Source organism: Rutilus rutilus (genome assembly GCF_951802725.1).
Source record: "Rutilus rutilus genome assembly, chromosome: 20".
In the NCBI taxonomy this organism is placed as follows: domain Eukaryota; kingdom Metazoa; phylum Chordata; class Actinopteri; order Cypriniformes; family Leuciscidae; genus Rutilus; species Rutilus rutilus.
In genome coordinates this window covers 12,865,935-12,885,325 of record NC_140225.1, presented here as the reverse complement: position 1 = coordinate 12,885,325, position 19,391 = coordinate 12,865,935, and the positions used below count along the sequence as shown (strand labels likewise).

The window sequence follows — 19,391 nt, the reverse complement described above, 5'->3', positions numbered from 1 at the left end:
TATGTCGCAATTCTTACTTTATAACACGCAATTGCGACTTTATATCAAGCAATTCTGAGATAAAAAGTCAAAATTGTGAGATGGCAATTATCTGTTTAAATGTTTTATTCTGTGGCGGAAACAAGCTTAAAAGGGAGACCTAATAATATGAAATGCTGAGAAATTATGTTAGGGAAAGTGCATATTGACACCTTCCTGAAATAATTGTTTCTGCAAAAATAGACATAAATTGTAGCATAGGAATGTGAGGAAAGTATAAGCTCTTTGTCCTCTTGCTGATGAATATATATGCATTTGAAACATGAAAAGCACTTCAGCGCAGACTTAGTAACTGCAAATGTATCTCATTGTAATGCACAGGGAATGCTTTTTTATTTGCACAGAAAAGATCTGATCACTCAAAATACAAAGCTGCTGTATTCCTTTGACTTTCTGCATCATAAGAACTGCCAGTGAGCTGAAAAACAAACAAATTCAACATGAAACTAACAACAGTGCTGTAAGACCTCATGTGATTTTGGATTTCATTGATTTTGGATGGCCTTAAAAACTATAAAAAGACATCTCTTGAGAATGCCATGCAAGCATGCATGACAACCCTAACTAACAAAAGTCTCTGGGTGCTATTTAGGAGATGGTCATCTGATCTTATTGAGTGAGTAAAAGACCAAAAAGTCCACAAATGGGCTTTTAGTTGATACATATAACAATTTCAAGGGTGAGTGGCCCTGTGGAATGAGTATCACAGCATAATAGGGAAGATTCAGGCTTAAATTCTGGTCTGGCATCTTTCTCTGGCATTTGTTGTTACACACTTCCAAAAACACTTCAGCCCATCTTAAGGAGTGCCCTATACGGTCACCGACGCATGAACAAAGATTAAAAATAAAAGAAAAACTTCAAGCATTCAAATCCAAAACAAATAAAAAAATATATTAAAAGCCAGCAAAATCTATTCACGGCACAATTTGTTTATTTGTAAATTCCATCCTCTTGACATTTCAATAAGCAGGAAAAATGAAATGAAACATCACAGAATGAAACTTGTGAAATGTATTCACTCATCTAAGGGCTCTGTGAAGTTTCTCTATGGTTGTAGTTCACAAGAAAACTGAATTACATGATCCTTGTTCAGCTTGAAACTATTTTTGAATGCTGGATCCATCCAAATAATAATGTTTTCAAAGACAAATGAAAATGTGAAAAGACCTTTGGACCTACACAATCTGAGGTCGATCCATTACCATAAATTTACCAAAAAAACAGGCTGCTATGGTTTTCCGAATTTTACCGGTATTAGTGCCACAGCCCACAGTATTGTTCCCTATATAATACATTTTGCACCCCTTGATTCACCTTTTTCTTACAGTCCATAAAAAAGACAACCATAGTGAACTTTGAAAATCTGAAGATAACATCCTGCTGGCTGGAAAATGGAACTTTTAACTGAAAATGACTTTCACATGGTAAAATACATCATCTGACCTCTTGATCAGGACCCTGTGGAACATGGAAATTCAAAATCACCCATATTAGGATAATACTGCCATGAAAAAGGGAGGAAAATCTCCCTTTTGTTCTAGTAAAATGCATTTTTCAACCTAAAATCATTTCAAGGTTATTCGTTACAATTCCTTTGTGTTCACTTTTTCCTCTGTAATCTGTAACAGAATCAGTGCACCATTGCTTTGCGCTCTCCTGACACACTCTTACAAAGCTTCAAAGTTGTATTTTAAGAATGATTAAATCTAGCTAAAAGTGATGACTGACAGGATATGGAGGAGGCAACTGACAAAAGTGAAAATTGTGTAAACTAGTTTAGGCTAATTATATGTTACTCAAACCAGCCTTGTGTTTAATATTTCTTAAGAATGTACCATGGAAAATAATCACAGTATCAATCCCATTCAGAAAAGACAACATAAGTTTATAACGAAAACCCCACATTGAAGGATATGCTTGATCTGTAATAAAACCCCAATTTGGACACTTTCAGTCATGGAGCTTGCATTCATGCATTCAGTAAATGCAGTCAACGATTAACAGAGATCAAAACACAGACACAAAACTGCACCAAACACGGCATATTCAAAGAGTGAGATCTTCATGTAATATTTTGCCATTTAAAACTTTATCATTTGACATGTTTGAACATGTCACTTCCCAGCACTAGGTATTTTACAATAGGCTTCATAATATTTGTTTCAGATGAGTTTAGGAAACTCATTTCAGTTTCTGAATATTATGATGGTTCCATCTTCTGCCGATCTCAAACCCAAGACATTACTAGAAACTAGGGCTGAACGATTTTGGAAAATAATCTAATTGCGATTTAGTTTTACCAATATTGCGATTGCGATGTAATATGCGATCATTTTTTAAGCTCTTTATCTTTTCTATTATTCAACAAAAACAAGCAATAAATCATTGTAAATTAGGGAAGGGAATCTTTAGGCACCTCATTTGCCGATCCCATTTTTTCCTTTAATTGATCTTATTAATACAACTTAAAATATTTAATTACATAATTATAAGTAGGCCTACTTATAATAATTACACATTAAAAAACTAAATTAATAATACAATTACATGTTAATAATATTAACTTCGCAAAGCGCGCGTGAGTAGGCTATTTGAAATTGAAAGCAGCTTCTGTCGGTGATTTTCATATTTTTAATATATAAGCCAACTGCATTCCAAGACATGATGCCTTCGTAGAACATTTGTAAGTAAAATACCGGCGGGCGAGACCGCGCACTACAAAAGTACACGCAGACCGCACGTAGGCTATCATATCTTGTGCAATGATGAAGCCCGTGAATGTCCTTGTAATTCGCTTCAACTTTTCCGAACTTTATTAAAGATTATTTCTCGTAAGGTTCGAGTGGTGTCGTGTGTGTGTGTGCGAGACAGGAATTAGAAGCAAGCAGAATACGGTTGTTTATAAAGCACGCGTCATCACATATCTGTGTTTAAAACTAAGCTCAGACATAAATCTGAAATTATCTTTATCGATACAGAATCGTTGGAGAGAATCTATAACACAATATCAAACAAATTAAACAAACTGTTATTTCCTGTAGCCAGGCCTATATGCGTTAGCCTGACTCCGTCAGACTTCTTACTTCCGCTCAATTTCATTTCGCTTCTGTACTCAGTCTGAGACAGCGTGATAGCTTTCCGTTTTCCTCCGGCCTGAAAACAGCCGGCCAATCAACGAACAGAGGGCGGGCTGAGAGCCGTGACGTAGACACTGATTGTACCGTGGATGCGTAGATTTACTTCACATAATCTGCAAAAGTCGTTCACAGCCATGTTCACTCCGGTATTTCGCTCGATGGTTTTGTTTTCGCATCATACTACATGTGTTTACAGTGGAAGTTAGATGTGGCTGAGCATAACACACGCCATAACCAAACGTTATGTGATTGGCTTACGGGAAACAATGATTTTAAACTTAATGACAAAGCGTAGAGTTTGGTATTACCATGCTATATATGCGTAGCGTGCCAAGTTGATGCTTCATCTGCAATAGCCTACAGACTGGTTTACTCTCGCGTGTCACGTGACCAGACTGTAATCGCACCTTTGCGGTAAAAAAAAAAAAACGCATTTCATCATATCGCGATATTATCGCAAATGCAATTAATCGTTCAGCCCTACTAGAAACCTCTTCTCTTTTTATTTCTTTCCCCATCATACATCACCTTACATCATCCATCACCCTAATTTACATTACTTAATTAACCTTACTTGCCTAGCGGGAATGTAGATATTTCTTTATAGGGTAATATTTACATGTCGTACAGCTCAACACACTGAACCATTAATCTTTTAAACAAAAACTTCTACACAATTAGATGTTTCTCAGTAAAATATTAATGCTGGCATTAAGCATTCATGTCTCGAAACAAATTTGTTGTAATGGTTGAACAACAGTTCAGGGTGAATGATAATGTTTTTTCCAGGATGTTTCTTAGGGGGCAGGAAAAGACACCAAACAGTAATGTTTAACCTCCACAGTAAAGAACATCCTGTCTTGCTTCATAATTAGAATAAAAGTGAGCCTGACGTGTGCTGCATCACTCCTCTCCCCTGCTCTCTGAACTTCTAATAAGTAGGAAAATAAACTGTCAGGTCTAAAGGATAGCTGGTTGACAGATGCCAGCACAGTTGGTTTCTGCACATTTCGGGGGGCCATAACAAAGTTAGAGTGCCGCTAAACGAATCAGGAGAGTTAATGTATTACAAAGGGTTTTTTAAATGTAATTATCATCTAATCATGTTTTAAAAATATCATCTATAATAAACAGACCTGTTTACACCAGAATGTCAAATTTCACTCAGCAGATAGAATGTATTTTATATACTCCAGTGTTCAGTGTCACATGATTCTTCAGGACTCAACGCTAAGGATTCTTTTCCACTGGCCCGACTGTTTTTTGCATCTGTCAATTTAAGACAATGCATAGAACCAATACTGATGCTGTACAAATGCGTTTCCCCAAGTTTAAAAATACAGCATTTATTTGAAATATTTTGTAACATTATAAATGTCTTACTGTCACTTTTGATCAATTTTATACTTCCTTGCTGAATACGACCATTAATTTCTTCCAAAAACAAAAATCTTACTGACCCCAGACTTTTGAATGATATATTGCACACACACACACACACACACACGGAACCAACATGTTCTCATGTTCATACATTAATTTGAGAAAAGACTTTGTTCATTAAACATACATGTGTGCGCACATTACAGACTGCAGACAGTTGGACTGTATTCATGCAGATTCAAAACCACAAACATGCCTAAAATCATTCTGACATGCTTTTTAGCAAATCTCTTTTCTCCATTACAATTTAAATGGCTCCCCAATCATAAGAAGATTCCTTAATTGAACTTTTGCCGGGGGGCTCATATTATGCATGAATAAGAAAATGAGTGTGTGGTTGTCATGCACTAAAAGGACAAAATGATGTCTGCTCCAGCTTTGCTCAGTCTCCTTTCACACAGCACTACAGATGAGCATTGAGAAGAGCACAGGGACAGAGACTGCAAGCTTTTAGATCCCACACATTTGCTTCACCTGTGTAAAGCCCCCAATATATTTAAAAATGAAACCACACACTTAATTCATTTTCAAGTGCACATTAACATCTGCCATATGTTTAAAATTGAGCAAACACATGCAAATTATTCCAGGAGCACAAGGACAAGTCCATTCGAATCTGCTGTCAGCCTTCTCCCATTCTCCCCAAAGAATAGTATTTCATCAAGTCCCCGAACACGCTCGCATGAGACTGCTACTCAGAGCAAGTGTAAAGGCATCCCATTTTTAGAATGTGTTGCTGCAACAGCAAGAAGAAAAAGAAACCTGCCATCCAGCCAGAGAAACAAAGGCACTTGGGAACCCTTTGTTCCAGCTGGAGTTTCAGGCACAATCTATACAGTGCACTTCACTGTACGTATATCTCACAGCAAACACAAGTTGCCTGTGCCAGTTATGCTACAGAGAAATCCAAGGAAAAATAAAAATCGTGGTAAAAATATCCTGGTATTACTTTCATAAGTAATACTTAAAAATTGAGCTTGGTTCCTTCTTCTCTGAAGAAATGTATTCAAACATTGAAAAGAAATTGTAAGATGAAAAATTCGGAACTATTTTCAGCCACTCCATTATTCTTTCCACCAACCGTGAACCGCACAAGACTGGGGGATATTTTAGACTGCAAAGGATCTAAATCGACACTGGCTTCAAAAACCAACTTGGATAAAGGCACTGTTACTCATTGTTCCTTGATGCCTTCTTACCTCCAAATACTGCCTCCGAAGGCATCATTATTCAGTTTTCACAGCCAACATGCTAAAGAATCATGATGCTGAGGCACAAATATACAGTGAGGTGGCTGGCAATCGTTTGTTCCATCAATAAGCCTGAGAGAAGGTATCAAAAATAAAAATAAAAACTTCTAGTAGAGTCACAATTCTAGTAGCTCACAGCTACACTAGGTCTTTCCTGTGGCCTACAAACCATAAGAGACCTGGCACGTCCCTTATTATTTAGAACAGGGAATCAAGCCATCTATCAATTTCAGCTGTGGAACAACATCAACATATTTATCAAAATATTAAGGTAGCTGGCATTAACCTATTAGCCTGCACATGATTACTCTGTGATAGAGAGCTGTGGCCTGATAAGGTTTCAAATGGGAAGCTGTTAGGAACAGCTGATCCTATCAACATACCCATTTTAAATAGCTCGCACTCTACATACTAATGTCCGGAAGATTGCGATAGTTAGTCTATCAATGTCTGTGACTGTGCAATCCGCAGGTCATATTTATTCTGCAGGAGGACTAAATCAAGTTAAAAGGCTGCTTATGAAAGTAGAAACATATCATTAAACATTCATTTTATCTTTAGACACGTTCTCTGGCCTAATGATTTCATTTTGTCAGTACAAGGTTACTGCTAGATCACACATTTGATCAACTGCATTCATTATCAGTAATTTAAGACATCTGGAAGCGTTTGACCTACGATAGATGTGTGCATTAAACCTCAAACAGAAATAGATTCACTTGAATATCCTGGTTAATTCGGACTGCAAAAATGTGCAGTTACTCTGCAACCACTAAACTCAAAGCAATGGGGTTATGAATCTCTGTTAGACAGAAGCAAAAATGGTTTATAAATTGTTGGTTCCCATAGTCCCATTAGCCTCTTCTGGTAGATGTTGTAACTACACCATCTGGCATTAAAAAGCACCAAAAAAATGCAAACACATATAAACCCCAAATCGCTTTAGTACATGGTGTACTTTTTGAGGCCTCTCGAAAGCATTCTTTGACATCACACCTTAAGATACTTTCTAGTGAAGGTCTTTGGGACTGTTTGTATTCTTGTTTGAGCAAAAAACGGATTCCAAATCTCGTACTACCACTTAGTGATGCACTAGCCGAGCAACTGCCATTGAGATGAATAGAAATACTAACAGATAGCTTTCTGTAGATATTATGTCCTTGGTTATGATAGAGTATGATTGATTACTGCAATATGACACTCATGCTGTTCTAGATAAGATGTAGTGGAAAGCACTTTGATTAAAATATTTTATTTTCATCTCCGTATTGAAAAGTTCTTAAGGGAGGAAACATTTCCGCGAAATCCTGCCTCATCTTTAAAACCACCTTGTAATATCCATTCCTAAAATGAGTTGCTAAGCAGATTTTATTTGTGCCTCACTTTTTGTCCCTATGAGGCAAAAGGCTCTATTTTAGAAAAACGGACTCTGAAGTGGATGCAGTAGCAGTCTGTCCTTTTCTAAAGTAAGTAGTTTGCATCAAGTCACCTCTATAAAAGCAATTCAGCAATGTGCTTTACAAGATCAAAATGACAGACTGGAATTTGAAGCATTCTCTTTGTTCCCCCAAGAGGAACAGCTTATTCCAGGTTGGTGGTTTTCTGAAGAGGACTGTCTAACCTGGAAATCAAAGCATCTGGACGGAGACGATGCATAAACTTTAAACAGTCTCCTTCAGTCACACTTCCCCTATCTCTCTGCAGTTTCTGAGACAAACCTGTCAACTTATATCACTTATAATAATAATAATAATAATTTGTTACATTTATATAGCGCTTTTTCTGAGACCTCAAAGCGCTTTACATAGATGGGGAATCTCCTCGACCACCACCAATGTGCAGCATCCACTTGGATGATGCGACGGCAGCCATATTGCGCCAGAACGCCTACCACACACCAGCTTACTGGTGGAGAGGAGACAGGGATGAAGCCAATCAGTATATGGGGATGATTAGGAGGCCATGATGGACAGAGGCCAAGGGGCAAATTTGGCCAGGATGCCGGGGTTACACCCCTACTCTTTTTCGAAGGACATCCTGGGATTTTTAATGACCACAGAGAGTCAGGACCTCGGTTTAACGTCTCATCCGAAGGACGGTGCTCTTTTTGGCAGTATAGTGTCCCCGTCACTATACTGGGGCATTAGGACCCACACAGACCACAGGGTGAGCACCCCCTGCTGGCCTCACTAGCACCTCTTCCAGCAGCAACCTGGTTTTTCTCAGGAGGTCTCCCATCCAGGTACTAACCAGGCTCAGCCCTGCTTAGCTTCAGTGGGCAACCAGTCTTGGGCTACAGGGTGATATGGCTGCTGGCCACTTATAAGTCATGATATATTATGAACTTAAAGGGGGTTATGACACATATTTTTATTATTATAAAATGTTCCTTGAGGTCCATTTATAATGTTAATAACGTTTTTTTTGCACAAAGAAAAGCAAATGGACATATGCAGGGAAGAAAATATTATTTTCAACCTTCATTCTAACCCTCAGTCTGAAATGATCTGTTGTTAATGGGCGACTCAAAAAACACCCACTGTTAAGATTGGCTAACGTCATTGCAAAGTATGAATGCTTTAAAAACATTATTCATATATAACTGTCATTTACAGACAAAGCATTATCTCATTGTTTACTTACAGTTTGTGATGTAGCTACAGTCAGATCCAATACAATTGCCAACTTTCCATTATACTGTGCCTCGTTTAGAAAACAATCTGCAGTCAAATGCTACGAACCAACATATAATCCTCCGACTCAATCCAGGACACAATTAAAACTAAACCATCCACTTGTTCCTCAGGTGTCCCTTCTGAAGTCTATTCAGAGAGGCAAACGAGCCATTTAAACAGGACGCGTTGAAGTGAATGTTTTTTTACTCTTCCCTTTTTCCTGTTGTCAGCAGGCACACGTGGAGTACGTCAGAAATTGAACGGGCACCTGTATACTGAATCTAGTGTTGATTATAATGGGTTCTATTTGCTATTGGCGCGATGCTCGTGCCAGGTGTCAGTTGCACATTGACTGAATGCCAGTGGACGTGGCCTATGGTGCGATGATGTTAAACTATTTGTCAATGACTTGCCCTTTATTTGCCCACGTCACAGACCCCACAGTATTAAAATGAGCCATTTTTGGAGCTTGATTACATAAATGCATTTTTTTATAATGAGTAGGACATTTTAATTTTAACTACTGTATTAGATGCAATATACAGATTAACTGAAAAATGTCATCCCCTATTGTGTGATCCACAGTTATATATGTCTTAAATTTGTTTTAATTGAGATGTATACATCATCTGAAAGCTGAATAAATAAGCTTTCCATTGATGTATGGTTTGTTGGGATAGGACAATATTTGGCTGGAATCTGAGGGTGCAAAAAAATCTAAATATTGAGAAAATGGCTTTTAAAGTTGTCCATTTCTGTTGGTGATTTTGCTGCATCCACTCACAAAAATACATTTTTGATATGTTTAAGGTAGGAAATTTACAAAACATCTTCATGGATCATGATCTTTTCTTAATATACAAATGATTTACTTAATAATAATGATTTTTGGCATAAAAGAAAAATCTATAAATTTGCCCCATACAATGTTTTGTTGGCTATTGCCACAAATATACCTGTGCTACTTATGACTGGTTTTGTGGTCCAGGGTCACAAATGATCTCCTGGATAACAGCCAAAAGTCGAGCAGATTATCAAAAGCTTCCCTTTATCATCTCAATTTTTTTTTTTTTTTTTTTTTAGCTCTAAAAATTACTTATTTATTAGCTTTATTGCACTAAAATATATGTTGATAAGTATCAGTTCTTTTTTCACATTATACAAAAAATCTAAAATTAGCTATTCTAATCATTTGTACAAGTTCTTTCACAGTGAATATACTGCACTGGAATTGTGTCTTTTCAGAGAGGTCTAGACATTAGAGTTACACAGCAGGCACGGGCCATTAGCTAAAGTGCTTAGTCGTCAGTTGTTTCCAGGCCGCCTGGTGTTTAGGATAAGTTACGCTTGTATTGATCGCCGTTGTAATATTAATCACTTCCCTCTTAAAGGGTGTGACAAATTTTGTACCAAAATAACTAAGCTGTGAGAGACTCCTTGTCTGAACTCTTCTTAAACCCAGAAACTTCGAGAGTGAAAGTATTTGATATTAAATTTCTTCAATATCCCAAAATGTACAGCAAACAAAAACAGTGTAGAGTTTTAAATCTTTAACAAGGAACACAAGTTAAAATGTTCCCTGAGCATGGGCCAGAATCATTTCCTACCCATGTTCTGGTCGGCTGTACTGTTCTCTGGCCCTAAAGGTACATGCAGTGCCAAGAGGCTTGACTATCATTCGACATTCTGAAATAAATAAAATATGTGCTTGGGTAAATAAACACTGGCAGGCTACCAGTGGCTCAGCATGAAATTTAACGAACCACAAGGTTTGCCTTTTTAATCCTTGCCACTATTGAAACAGTCTTACTAATGTGCTACCAAGGTGAGAGATAATACAGTAATTATTTTGGAGTAAATAGCATACTTTATATTATGACGTAATTATATAACTCTGAACATGACAATAGCTAAATATAACAAAGATAATCAGATTAAAATAAATACACTAACTCTTTTTCTGCATGTCTTGGGGCAAAGCACTACAAATTAAGTCTTTTAAGACAGTGTCTACTTCGATTAAATATGACCCACAGAAGTCTATGTATCTTTACTAACTAGACTGCCACTAATTACCATTAATTCCAGTTCAATAAGCCTTTTTGTGCAGAGGCAAAATATTCAGATTGAATAATGGTGACATGAGCTATATGCAGGCTTTCACAACCATGGCTAATTTAGTTCATTTGAAAGATAGCATACAAATGACTTATCCCTTTTGTGAAGAGACATCTTGATTTGTTTTTAAGATTACGGCTAATTATTTTGCACCATTTTAAGGTTGTTACTGGACACATTTGTTACAGAAACCCCTGGTAGCATTCCCCCTTCTTGAGAATGCACAGTCAGATTAGTTTCCAATTCTTCAGAACCAGGATTATCAGCTCACTCTTTTTCTAACTCTCAGATGGAATAGATTACTAGCCTGATCAAATTCATCTGAATGATATGAATAATCCTTTAGACAATGCCATATCATGAGCTTGAATAATGGTTTTTGTTTCTGAAAGAAGATGAATCTAACCTTCATGAACTAATACAACACAACAGATGCATGTGCCACGAAACAAACTGAAGTTTACAGTTTGAAAATGTTTACAATTTCCTGATAACCTGGACCAGTTAAAACGGTTGTCGTTTAATTATATGCATGCTTATTCAACCGCACGCACCCCACTGTGCTCCCCTGCACTTGAGATAATCTGAGCCAGTGTGAGTACTTTGTAATAGCCGTAATTGCCTCTTAATTACTCTGCTTACTATCTGATGAGCTGTCAAGGACTGCTTTTATCTTACCCAACTATAATATTTTCAGATCATAGCAATGCTACCATGTTTGGTTGTCGTCATAACCTTACACTCATGAAAAATGGGGTTGGCAATGCAATATTTAAGCAACTTCCCTGTGCTGGACATTAAATCAATAGAGATAGGCTAACCTGACATTTGATCAACAGAGCAGCATATTTATAACCTTAGAAGTGAATTAAAGCCAGAACTACCCCAAGGGGAGTAAAACTTATTCTTTTTTCAAACAAGTTCATAGTTTTTTTCATAAGAGGAAAATTGGTTTTCAAACGTATCAGTAGCTAATGATGAGAGTTTGAATAAAATTAGGCATAGCCAAATAGCCTACAACGTTAACAACAACAAAAGCTCGTTAGGCAGAGGAGGTCATCATAAAAAAAATAAAAAAAAAACGCTGGTTTGGGCGGTACGCGTGCAAAGCATTACAAATCGATAACTTTGTGATTATGTTTTGTATTTAATGTTTTGATCAAATTGTATTTAAGATCTGACGATTTTGGTCGAGACGAACATCCAAATTATACTCTTACATTTGATAATTTAGCACGTTTCATTTCTTAAAAAAAAAAAAAAAAAAAAAAAAACTAACTAAATTGCTTTAAAATATCAGACTTCCCCGAAAGTCATGTAATTAGCATATTGATTAGGCTATTAAATGAAAATGAGAGATAACATCAGGTTAATTGTAAAAAGAATTAGTATTAGGCTACATTAACACTATTCGTGCACCATAAACCACAAAAAATATGAGGCTGTTGTTCTTCAGTTCATGCCGTTCAAAAAGTTATATTTTACACGTTTGCCTTTGCTTGAAATCAGGGTTTAATTTCTGTGATAAATTAAGAAGCAACACATCGTTGAAGCACATTAACTTTTTGAACGGCATGAACTGAAGAACAACCGCCTAATATATGTGGTTTATGGTGCTTGAAAAGGTGTTGCTTCTAATTTCTGATCGGACGAAGTTGAGCATAGCCTACCAATAACTGGAAAACACTAACCCTACACACACACAAAATATTTATAAAGACCAAGCCTGTCTGTGGACAATTCCCTTATTTTACTAACTAAATGATCACCTGAAAACATAAATGAAACACCTGACACGCCTGATTCATTCTTACATGGTTCAACAACGGGCGTCCATATGATTAATGAATATTGTATACGCGATAGCGACACAAACAATGTACAGCAGCGACACCACAGCAAACAGATACGAGCCTAAAAATGATGGCAGAAGAAGGCATTAGTTTACCTTCTGCGAGAAGGCGCATCGCGTGCACGAACGACGTGTCCAAGCTCTCCTTCTCGGCAATGAGCTCTGGCAGGTACTTGTCTTGATCCATCACTGGATTCCTCTCCTGAACACCGCGAGTGCAGGTGAGACGACCACAGAGGTGAGTGATGGACTGGGTGTGTGGTTGTTGAGTTTAAATAGACTGCGTAATATCTGGGAGGGATCGTGTGGTTTTCGCGCACAGCGTGGAAGATATCAATGCAGTGTACCCATCTCTCCTCGAGTCTCTCATGTAAAACCTCCCACCTCAGACTCCGAATCTGTACTCTCACTCCGCCCATCTACATCTGGATTGGTCATGGCAGAGAGCAAACTGCATGCAAATGTCAGATATTGTGTATAGGATTGAATTTGGGGACATTCCGTAAACTAACCGCTGATCTGTCAACCCCTGTCCATGGTTCTGAACACCTAATCTTCTGTGCAAATCTGTTTTGTTTTTTTTTACTCTCCGCCAGTAGTTACATTGGATATCCTTTGCATATTTGCTTTGGAAAGACATCAGACAACAAATGTATGTGAAAAGGATATGCAAGTATTGATATGATTTGGCTACTGAAATCAACATGAAATGATGGAGATCATTCTTCATGCGGTTCATAGTAAAAAAAAAAAAAAAAGTGGTAAAAATGTTTGTTAATTGGAAATGCTAAATAATAAATATCCATGACAAACATAAGTTTTCATACAGCAGAGTTGGAAGGGAAATTTGGTAACAGCCATGAATACTAATCAGTGGATTTCCCATTTGCCTCAGTTTGCCAACATGGATTAAGCTGTTGTGACAGACAGTCACAGATAGTGCAAACACACACACTAACACTTAGCCAAGCAGCTAAGCACGTATGAGGGAGAAGGAGAGATAGCCACAGAGGAGAAGGGGAGAGAAGATGCAGAGAGAGAGAGAGAGAGAGAGAGAGGCAGTGAAAGGAGGAAGAGGGACAGGACCAGCTTGCCTAATTAATAACTGAATGGATTACAGTGCTGTTGGCAAACATCTGCACCCCAAGTGTCATATTTACTGTCTGCCTGTGAACTGTGAACATAATTACAGAATCCCGGTCCACACAGAGAGAGTGTTGAGCGGTAGTGCTACAAATAAAATAAAAAAAACATTTGGAATAAGTAATCAAAAAGTAAAACATCAAAATGTCTCATGTGAATACTGATTTATCCAAAAATAATTCATAATATAAAATGGGTTTAAATAAAGCATGCTCATGCATATATAAAATATTTTATGTATGCACTAATAATAGTGTAATATGTCACACAAAACAAGCCATGCAAGCTGAAAAATACATGGTCACAAAAATAAACAAAATATATATATAAATTAAAGTAAAAATTTGCCTATATAGGGGCTATTTCTAACACCAAAGAGACACTTTCTGATTAGTTATACTACTATCAGGTACATTTATAAAACATTTTAAATGACAAAAATGCCTGCAGACGTTTTTGGATTCTCACATCTTAGTTTCCTCAAGTGACTTCCAATTCATGTATAGCTGACAGGTCCATGTTGTACTTTACGATTTAACACTCCGGACGGAATCAGTTTGGCAATAGGATAATCAAATGGATTTGGGGGTTTTATATATTGATTCTGAAGGTAGTGAATGGGAAGGGATTAAGGAAAAAGAAATAAGGGTTTGTGGAGGATCAACACCTTCTATACATCACTCACCACTCAACGTAATGAAACCCTTCTGAAGGGCAAAAGCTATCAGTTGCTATGACATACGCTTCTTTTGTCGCATTTCTACAAGATGAAAAAGTTTATTGTGTCATCAAAAGATCGTGATACATCACGTCTCTCACTTAGGCTAATTTGTTGATTGTGTGTCCTCGTTTTTGCAAAATGAGAGTCCTTATTTTGATATAGGTTGGAGAGAACAGAGTGGATGTCAATTTATGATGATATTGTAGTATTTATTATACAGCACCACACCATCAATCATTTCCTATCACTTTTATGTTCACACCAGACACTGTAGAAATAAATAAATAAATAAATGAATGCTGCTAATATTGAACTTCTGAGACAACTGGTCAAGAAAATTATCTTTCTTTAATTGTTCGATTTTTTTTACTTTTTGCTTAGTTTTGTGTGTGATTATTGTTTTATTGTTGTTAAAAAAAAGCCTATCTGGGGCTGCAAATTAGCCTTTGGATAGAAGCCTGTGTGTGGAGCATCGCCTGCTTGAAATTATAGCAATGTTTCTGTATTGTCCCTGTTAAATAAACTAATAAATAAATAAATAAAATACAATTAGAGCAACCTCTGTAGTTACACTTTGGCATAATTTACTCTTTTGCATCATGTATTCAACTAATAAGAATGGCTTTCTGCAGCACTCTAGTGGCCAAAAATAACACAACAGGAGATAATACTGCTTCTAAACTGGTTTTGCTTCAAGACCCAGATTTTACATTGGATGAGCAGTGACTCAACACATCACCAAAAGTGTTAATCGTATAAAAGTAAAAAAAAAATAAAAAAAAAAAACGTAATATTATAAGGCCAAACATTATGCAGATTTATTAAACATGGCATAAGCTGAACAGGAACCTGATCATTTTGGATTCTAATTATCACTTGAAATTCAGAGGTTTCATCCTGTTGGCGGACAATAATCTACAGCGCAAAACAAACTCTGGCCAGCACACAATTTGTTGTTTGCAATTTTGTTCCCTTCTGTGACTTTGCCTTGTGTATCATCAACACTAGATTTGGCAATTTAGATTTAGTTTTTAATTGGCAAAGTGATGCATTTAACAAATATTTGCTTTCATAAATAATCTTTCAAAAACAAAATAAAAACATCTGTCATTAAAACTTTAGAGAAAGCCTTTAATATTCAAAATATGACTGTCAACCATCAAATATGTCTCCTGTGTTGTTTTTCTGGCACTTTTTTCAGAAAAAAAAACAAACATTTAAACGATCCAGTCATTCATTATGGATTGATGACACATTAAGCACTGAAGGATAATTAGACTTTAAAAATGCAGGGAAAAATACATGATGAATTGCGAGGCTGTGACAGCACCATGTGTTAGGAATAATCAATCTTTATTATATAGTCAAAATAGGTAGAGCTATGGTACATTGCCTTTACACCTCAGAGCAAGCTCCCTAACAACTAGTAAAAACAAATCACATTTAGTAGTGAGCTGCACTTTCATGAAGCACTTTTGTGAGTGAATGTACCCAGCTTTGGTATTTTAGCAGTCTCAGATTGTGGAAATGCAATAGCCCACAGTGTGAATTATTAAGCAGCACTATTGGGAGAGGGGAGGAAACGGGGTAATGGGATATTAAGTTTTGCTCAATTTGAGGATTAAGGGTTCACATGACATCTCAGGTCCTTGTGTCACATCAACCTCCTGCCTCTTCGCTTGAGATTTATGCATTTATTTATTTTTACAAGCTCTCTGCTTCACACAAAGCAATCCATTCTACCCAGACCCATGGAGAGAGCTAGAGACAATGCTATAAACAGCATATGCTGGTAAAGGACATTCTGTTTGTAGAATAAAACTTTGTTGCCACTAAAATTGATAGAGGTCAGGTGACAATCTTAAAAGGAGCCAATGCAATCAAACATTCATAAAATTCTAAAATTAAAATAAAATACATTTTGGTAAGAAAAGATCTCATGACAATCTAAAGACAAAAGACCAATAAGTCAAGTTAAATATATATTATTTGTAGAGTTTGATTCATTCTGGTTTACTTCAAAGCTGCATATGGCCCTGTGAACCCTTTGGAGGTTTTCGCAAGTGAGTAAAAAAAATTTTTTTAACATAATAAAGGTTATGACCTTAAGCAAGCAAGAATTATATCAGAATTAACTGTATGCCTGATATTACCACAATTCCAAACGTATATTTTGCAAATGTTAATGTGCGGCCACATTTACCATTCCCATACGAATCTGCACAACTGTGAGTTTCAACATGAGACTCATGTTCAAGTTAGTCATGCAAATTCACTGCACTGACCAACAAAAAAAAAACCCTGCTTGGTTTAAACGTGACTTCTGTGTGAGAGTTGCTTCATACATCTCTATGCAATTGTTTGGACAATGGACCTTATTTTTGTGATCGCATCTTTAGTCAAGTGGCTGATAAAACTCAAATTGATGCAGGGCTGCATTGTTAACTGAACACATTCAAGCACTGTTTTATCTATCAATTTTACTAAACCTTGTTTTCCCAGGTCAAAGCCTGTGGCAGTCAGGGGCCTAAAGGCACTGGTCATACTGGTTTTTCATTCATTTACAGCACAATATGTCAGGCCTAAATCGAGCAGTAGAACATGTGTGAGTGGTCGGCACAGTTGTTCGGTAGTGTTCATTTAAAGATTATGATTCATGAAGTCCAGCGTTCAGGCAAAACGTGTTAAGGAAATGTTAGGACAGCGCACACAGGCTTGTGATAGTGAAGGCCAGAGCAGATAATGGCTGGCACTGCCCCGGGCCATAAGAGTCCACGCAGCCAGCAGGGTTAAAAAGTGAGTCTGCAGTATCCTGACAAGCCCAAACCCTTTGTCATCCACAATAATTTCCCTTATAAAGGAAAGTTTAATAACAGCCTCTGGGCAAAAAAAAAAAGTGGATGTAAAAGACCTTACATTACTAATTGAAATAGCTTTTTTGACCCAAAGGACATCCTAATATGAGCAGTTATTACAGTTTGCCTATTCTACCGAGGGCGCTCTCCATGATCAATTAAGATTAATTCATTTTATTGCTCCTCAGGCTACTTGTAAACAGTGCTGGACGTGTCTTGTCTTTTGAGGACCACTAGAAAAAGAAAAACAGTACCCCAATAGCTGAAAGTTTGCTGTCTATGAAACAATTTGTGTTTTCAAAGAGACCTAATCATCTGTCATGGAAAAAAGATATACACTACCATTCAAATATTTAGTGCTGGTATAATTTTTTAATTTTTAAATAGAAGATGCCTTTACTGTCACTCTTGATCAATTTAATATAAAAAATTTAATAAAAACGTACTGACCCCAAACTTTTTAACTGTAGCATACAGTTTCAAAATTTAAATGTACAATATAAAAATATTAAAACATAAAAGGACTGATCTATAGCTTTATGAGTATATTTACAAAATTATATAGAAAAGCATTTCCTAATAATATTAGATGTTAGAATTGAGGCTGTAATAGTTGTAGAAAATGTACAAATGGTGATAAGCACATCTGTTTAGTGTGGACACCTGTTAAGATGAATGCTAGAATTAATGATAAAAGTGATTATAAAACGTAGATGAACTCCATCAGACCCTTCAGCTGAGGCTTCAGGCTTCATCATCACACTAGTCATAAGTACAGTTTGTGACATATTGGGTGCTACACATGGAATAATGCCCAGGGAAAATGACGAATGGACTATACTGTAAAATAACAGTGAAATTTACTGCACGAAGAGGTCGAAAAAATGATGAATGGACATAATCAATGCAACGACATTACAAATCACAGCAGCTTAAACCAATGGAGTCAAGAAGTGGCACGGTCAGGCATTTTTCTCATTCGCTTGTGGTGGGGGGATCTAATACATTTAATTGCCACAAATGCACAACATGTTTGTAGAAATATGTGGCATTGATTTTAAGAAACAAATGGTTCTAATGTACAAATGAAAGTGCAAATGGAGGAGAGCAATGCATCACATAGTATATCCCTCCACATACATCATAGAGCAAGTCATTGGGAGTGTCTGGCATTAGTTTTGCAGTGTGGCAGGAAAGGAAATGAGCTTTCTCAGGGACAAACAACAGCTAGTATTTCGCTACTCATTAGTCGCAAACCACATCTAAATAAAGAATCCATAGCTTAAGTGTTTGATCTCCCAGTTGTCTTCTTAAATGCATTAGCAATGCTCAGATCAATATGCAAGGCCCACTAGGAGAAATATGATACGTTAATTCATCATTAACCCAATGAGACTGGGTTAATACCTGCCCTTTGGCTCTAAAATGCATTTTCTTTCATTTTTTTTTCTTCACTAGAGAAATGCGTCAAGCTCAATCTGAAAGACGTGAATTGCCTGATGATTCACTTCTAGACATGAAAAATAGATCACAATAATGTTTTCGTTTTCCTCATGCCACCGCTTGTAATGAACACATCTGTTCAACTCAGTCTCCATTTGTTATCATAATCTTGGATTCTTGAAGAATATTTCAGTCAGTTAAGAAAGGAGTTATGGTGCATATTGTATTGGTTGAGAGATTAAAACATTTTATTGAGTTCTATTTAGTAAAATACTAAAATAGTTCACTCTTTACAATAAAATGACAGGATTAACCTATAGTGTAGACATTTTATCAAATCCAAATAATGCTGCAAGGGTAAATCAGGAGATGCTATAATATTTAAATATCTGATTTAAATATCAGATGAAAACATAATATTTCCTGCTGGACTAGATTTAACAGAAAAGACATCTGATATGAGGGAATAGTTATTTTCCTTACCAGACTTATTCCCACTGTTCTTAACACAAACAGTTAACATTGTTTTATTCACTGGATATTTTTAAAATGCCTGATCTCTGGGTTATTTCCAGCCTCCTTGCATTATGTTAAAAAAAAAATGTCCTTTCCAACTTTTCAAACTTATGTAGGCTACTTGTCTACAACAATTATGGTGTGCCTGTGCCAAACAGAAACTCATGAATGAACAGTATTAAATAGATAAATCATT

At 36.6% G+C, this 19,391-nt stretch overlaps 1 protein-coding gene across 5 annotated transcripts in view; it reads right to left on the bottom strand.

The window, feature by feature from the left end:
• khdrbs2 (KH domain containing, RNA binding, signal transduction associated 2) overlaps positions 1 to 12,889 on the bottom strand; it is a 69,348-nt gene extending 56,459 nt beyond the window's left edge. For all 5 annotated transcript variants that reach the window (XM_084390610.1, XM_084390611.1, XM_084390608.1 and 2 more), the window contains exon 1: positions 12,614 to 12,889. In XM_084390610.1, coding sequence (XP_084246736.1) covers positions 12,614 to 12,704 — 91 coding nt within the window. In that variant the 5' untranslated portion in view covers positions 12,705 to 12,889. The remainder of the gene's footprint in view (positions 1 to 12,613) is intronic.
• Between the last annotated feature and the right edge of the window lie 6,502 nt (positions 12,890 to 19,391).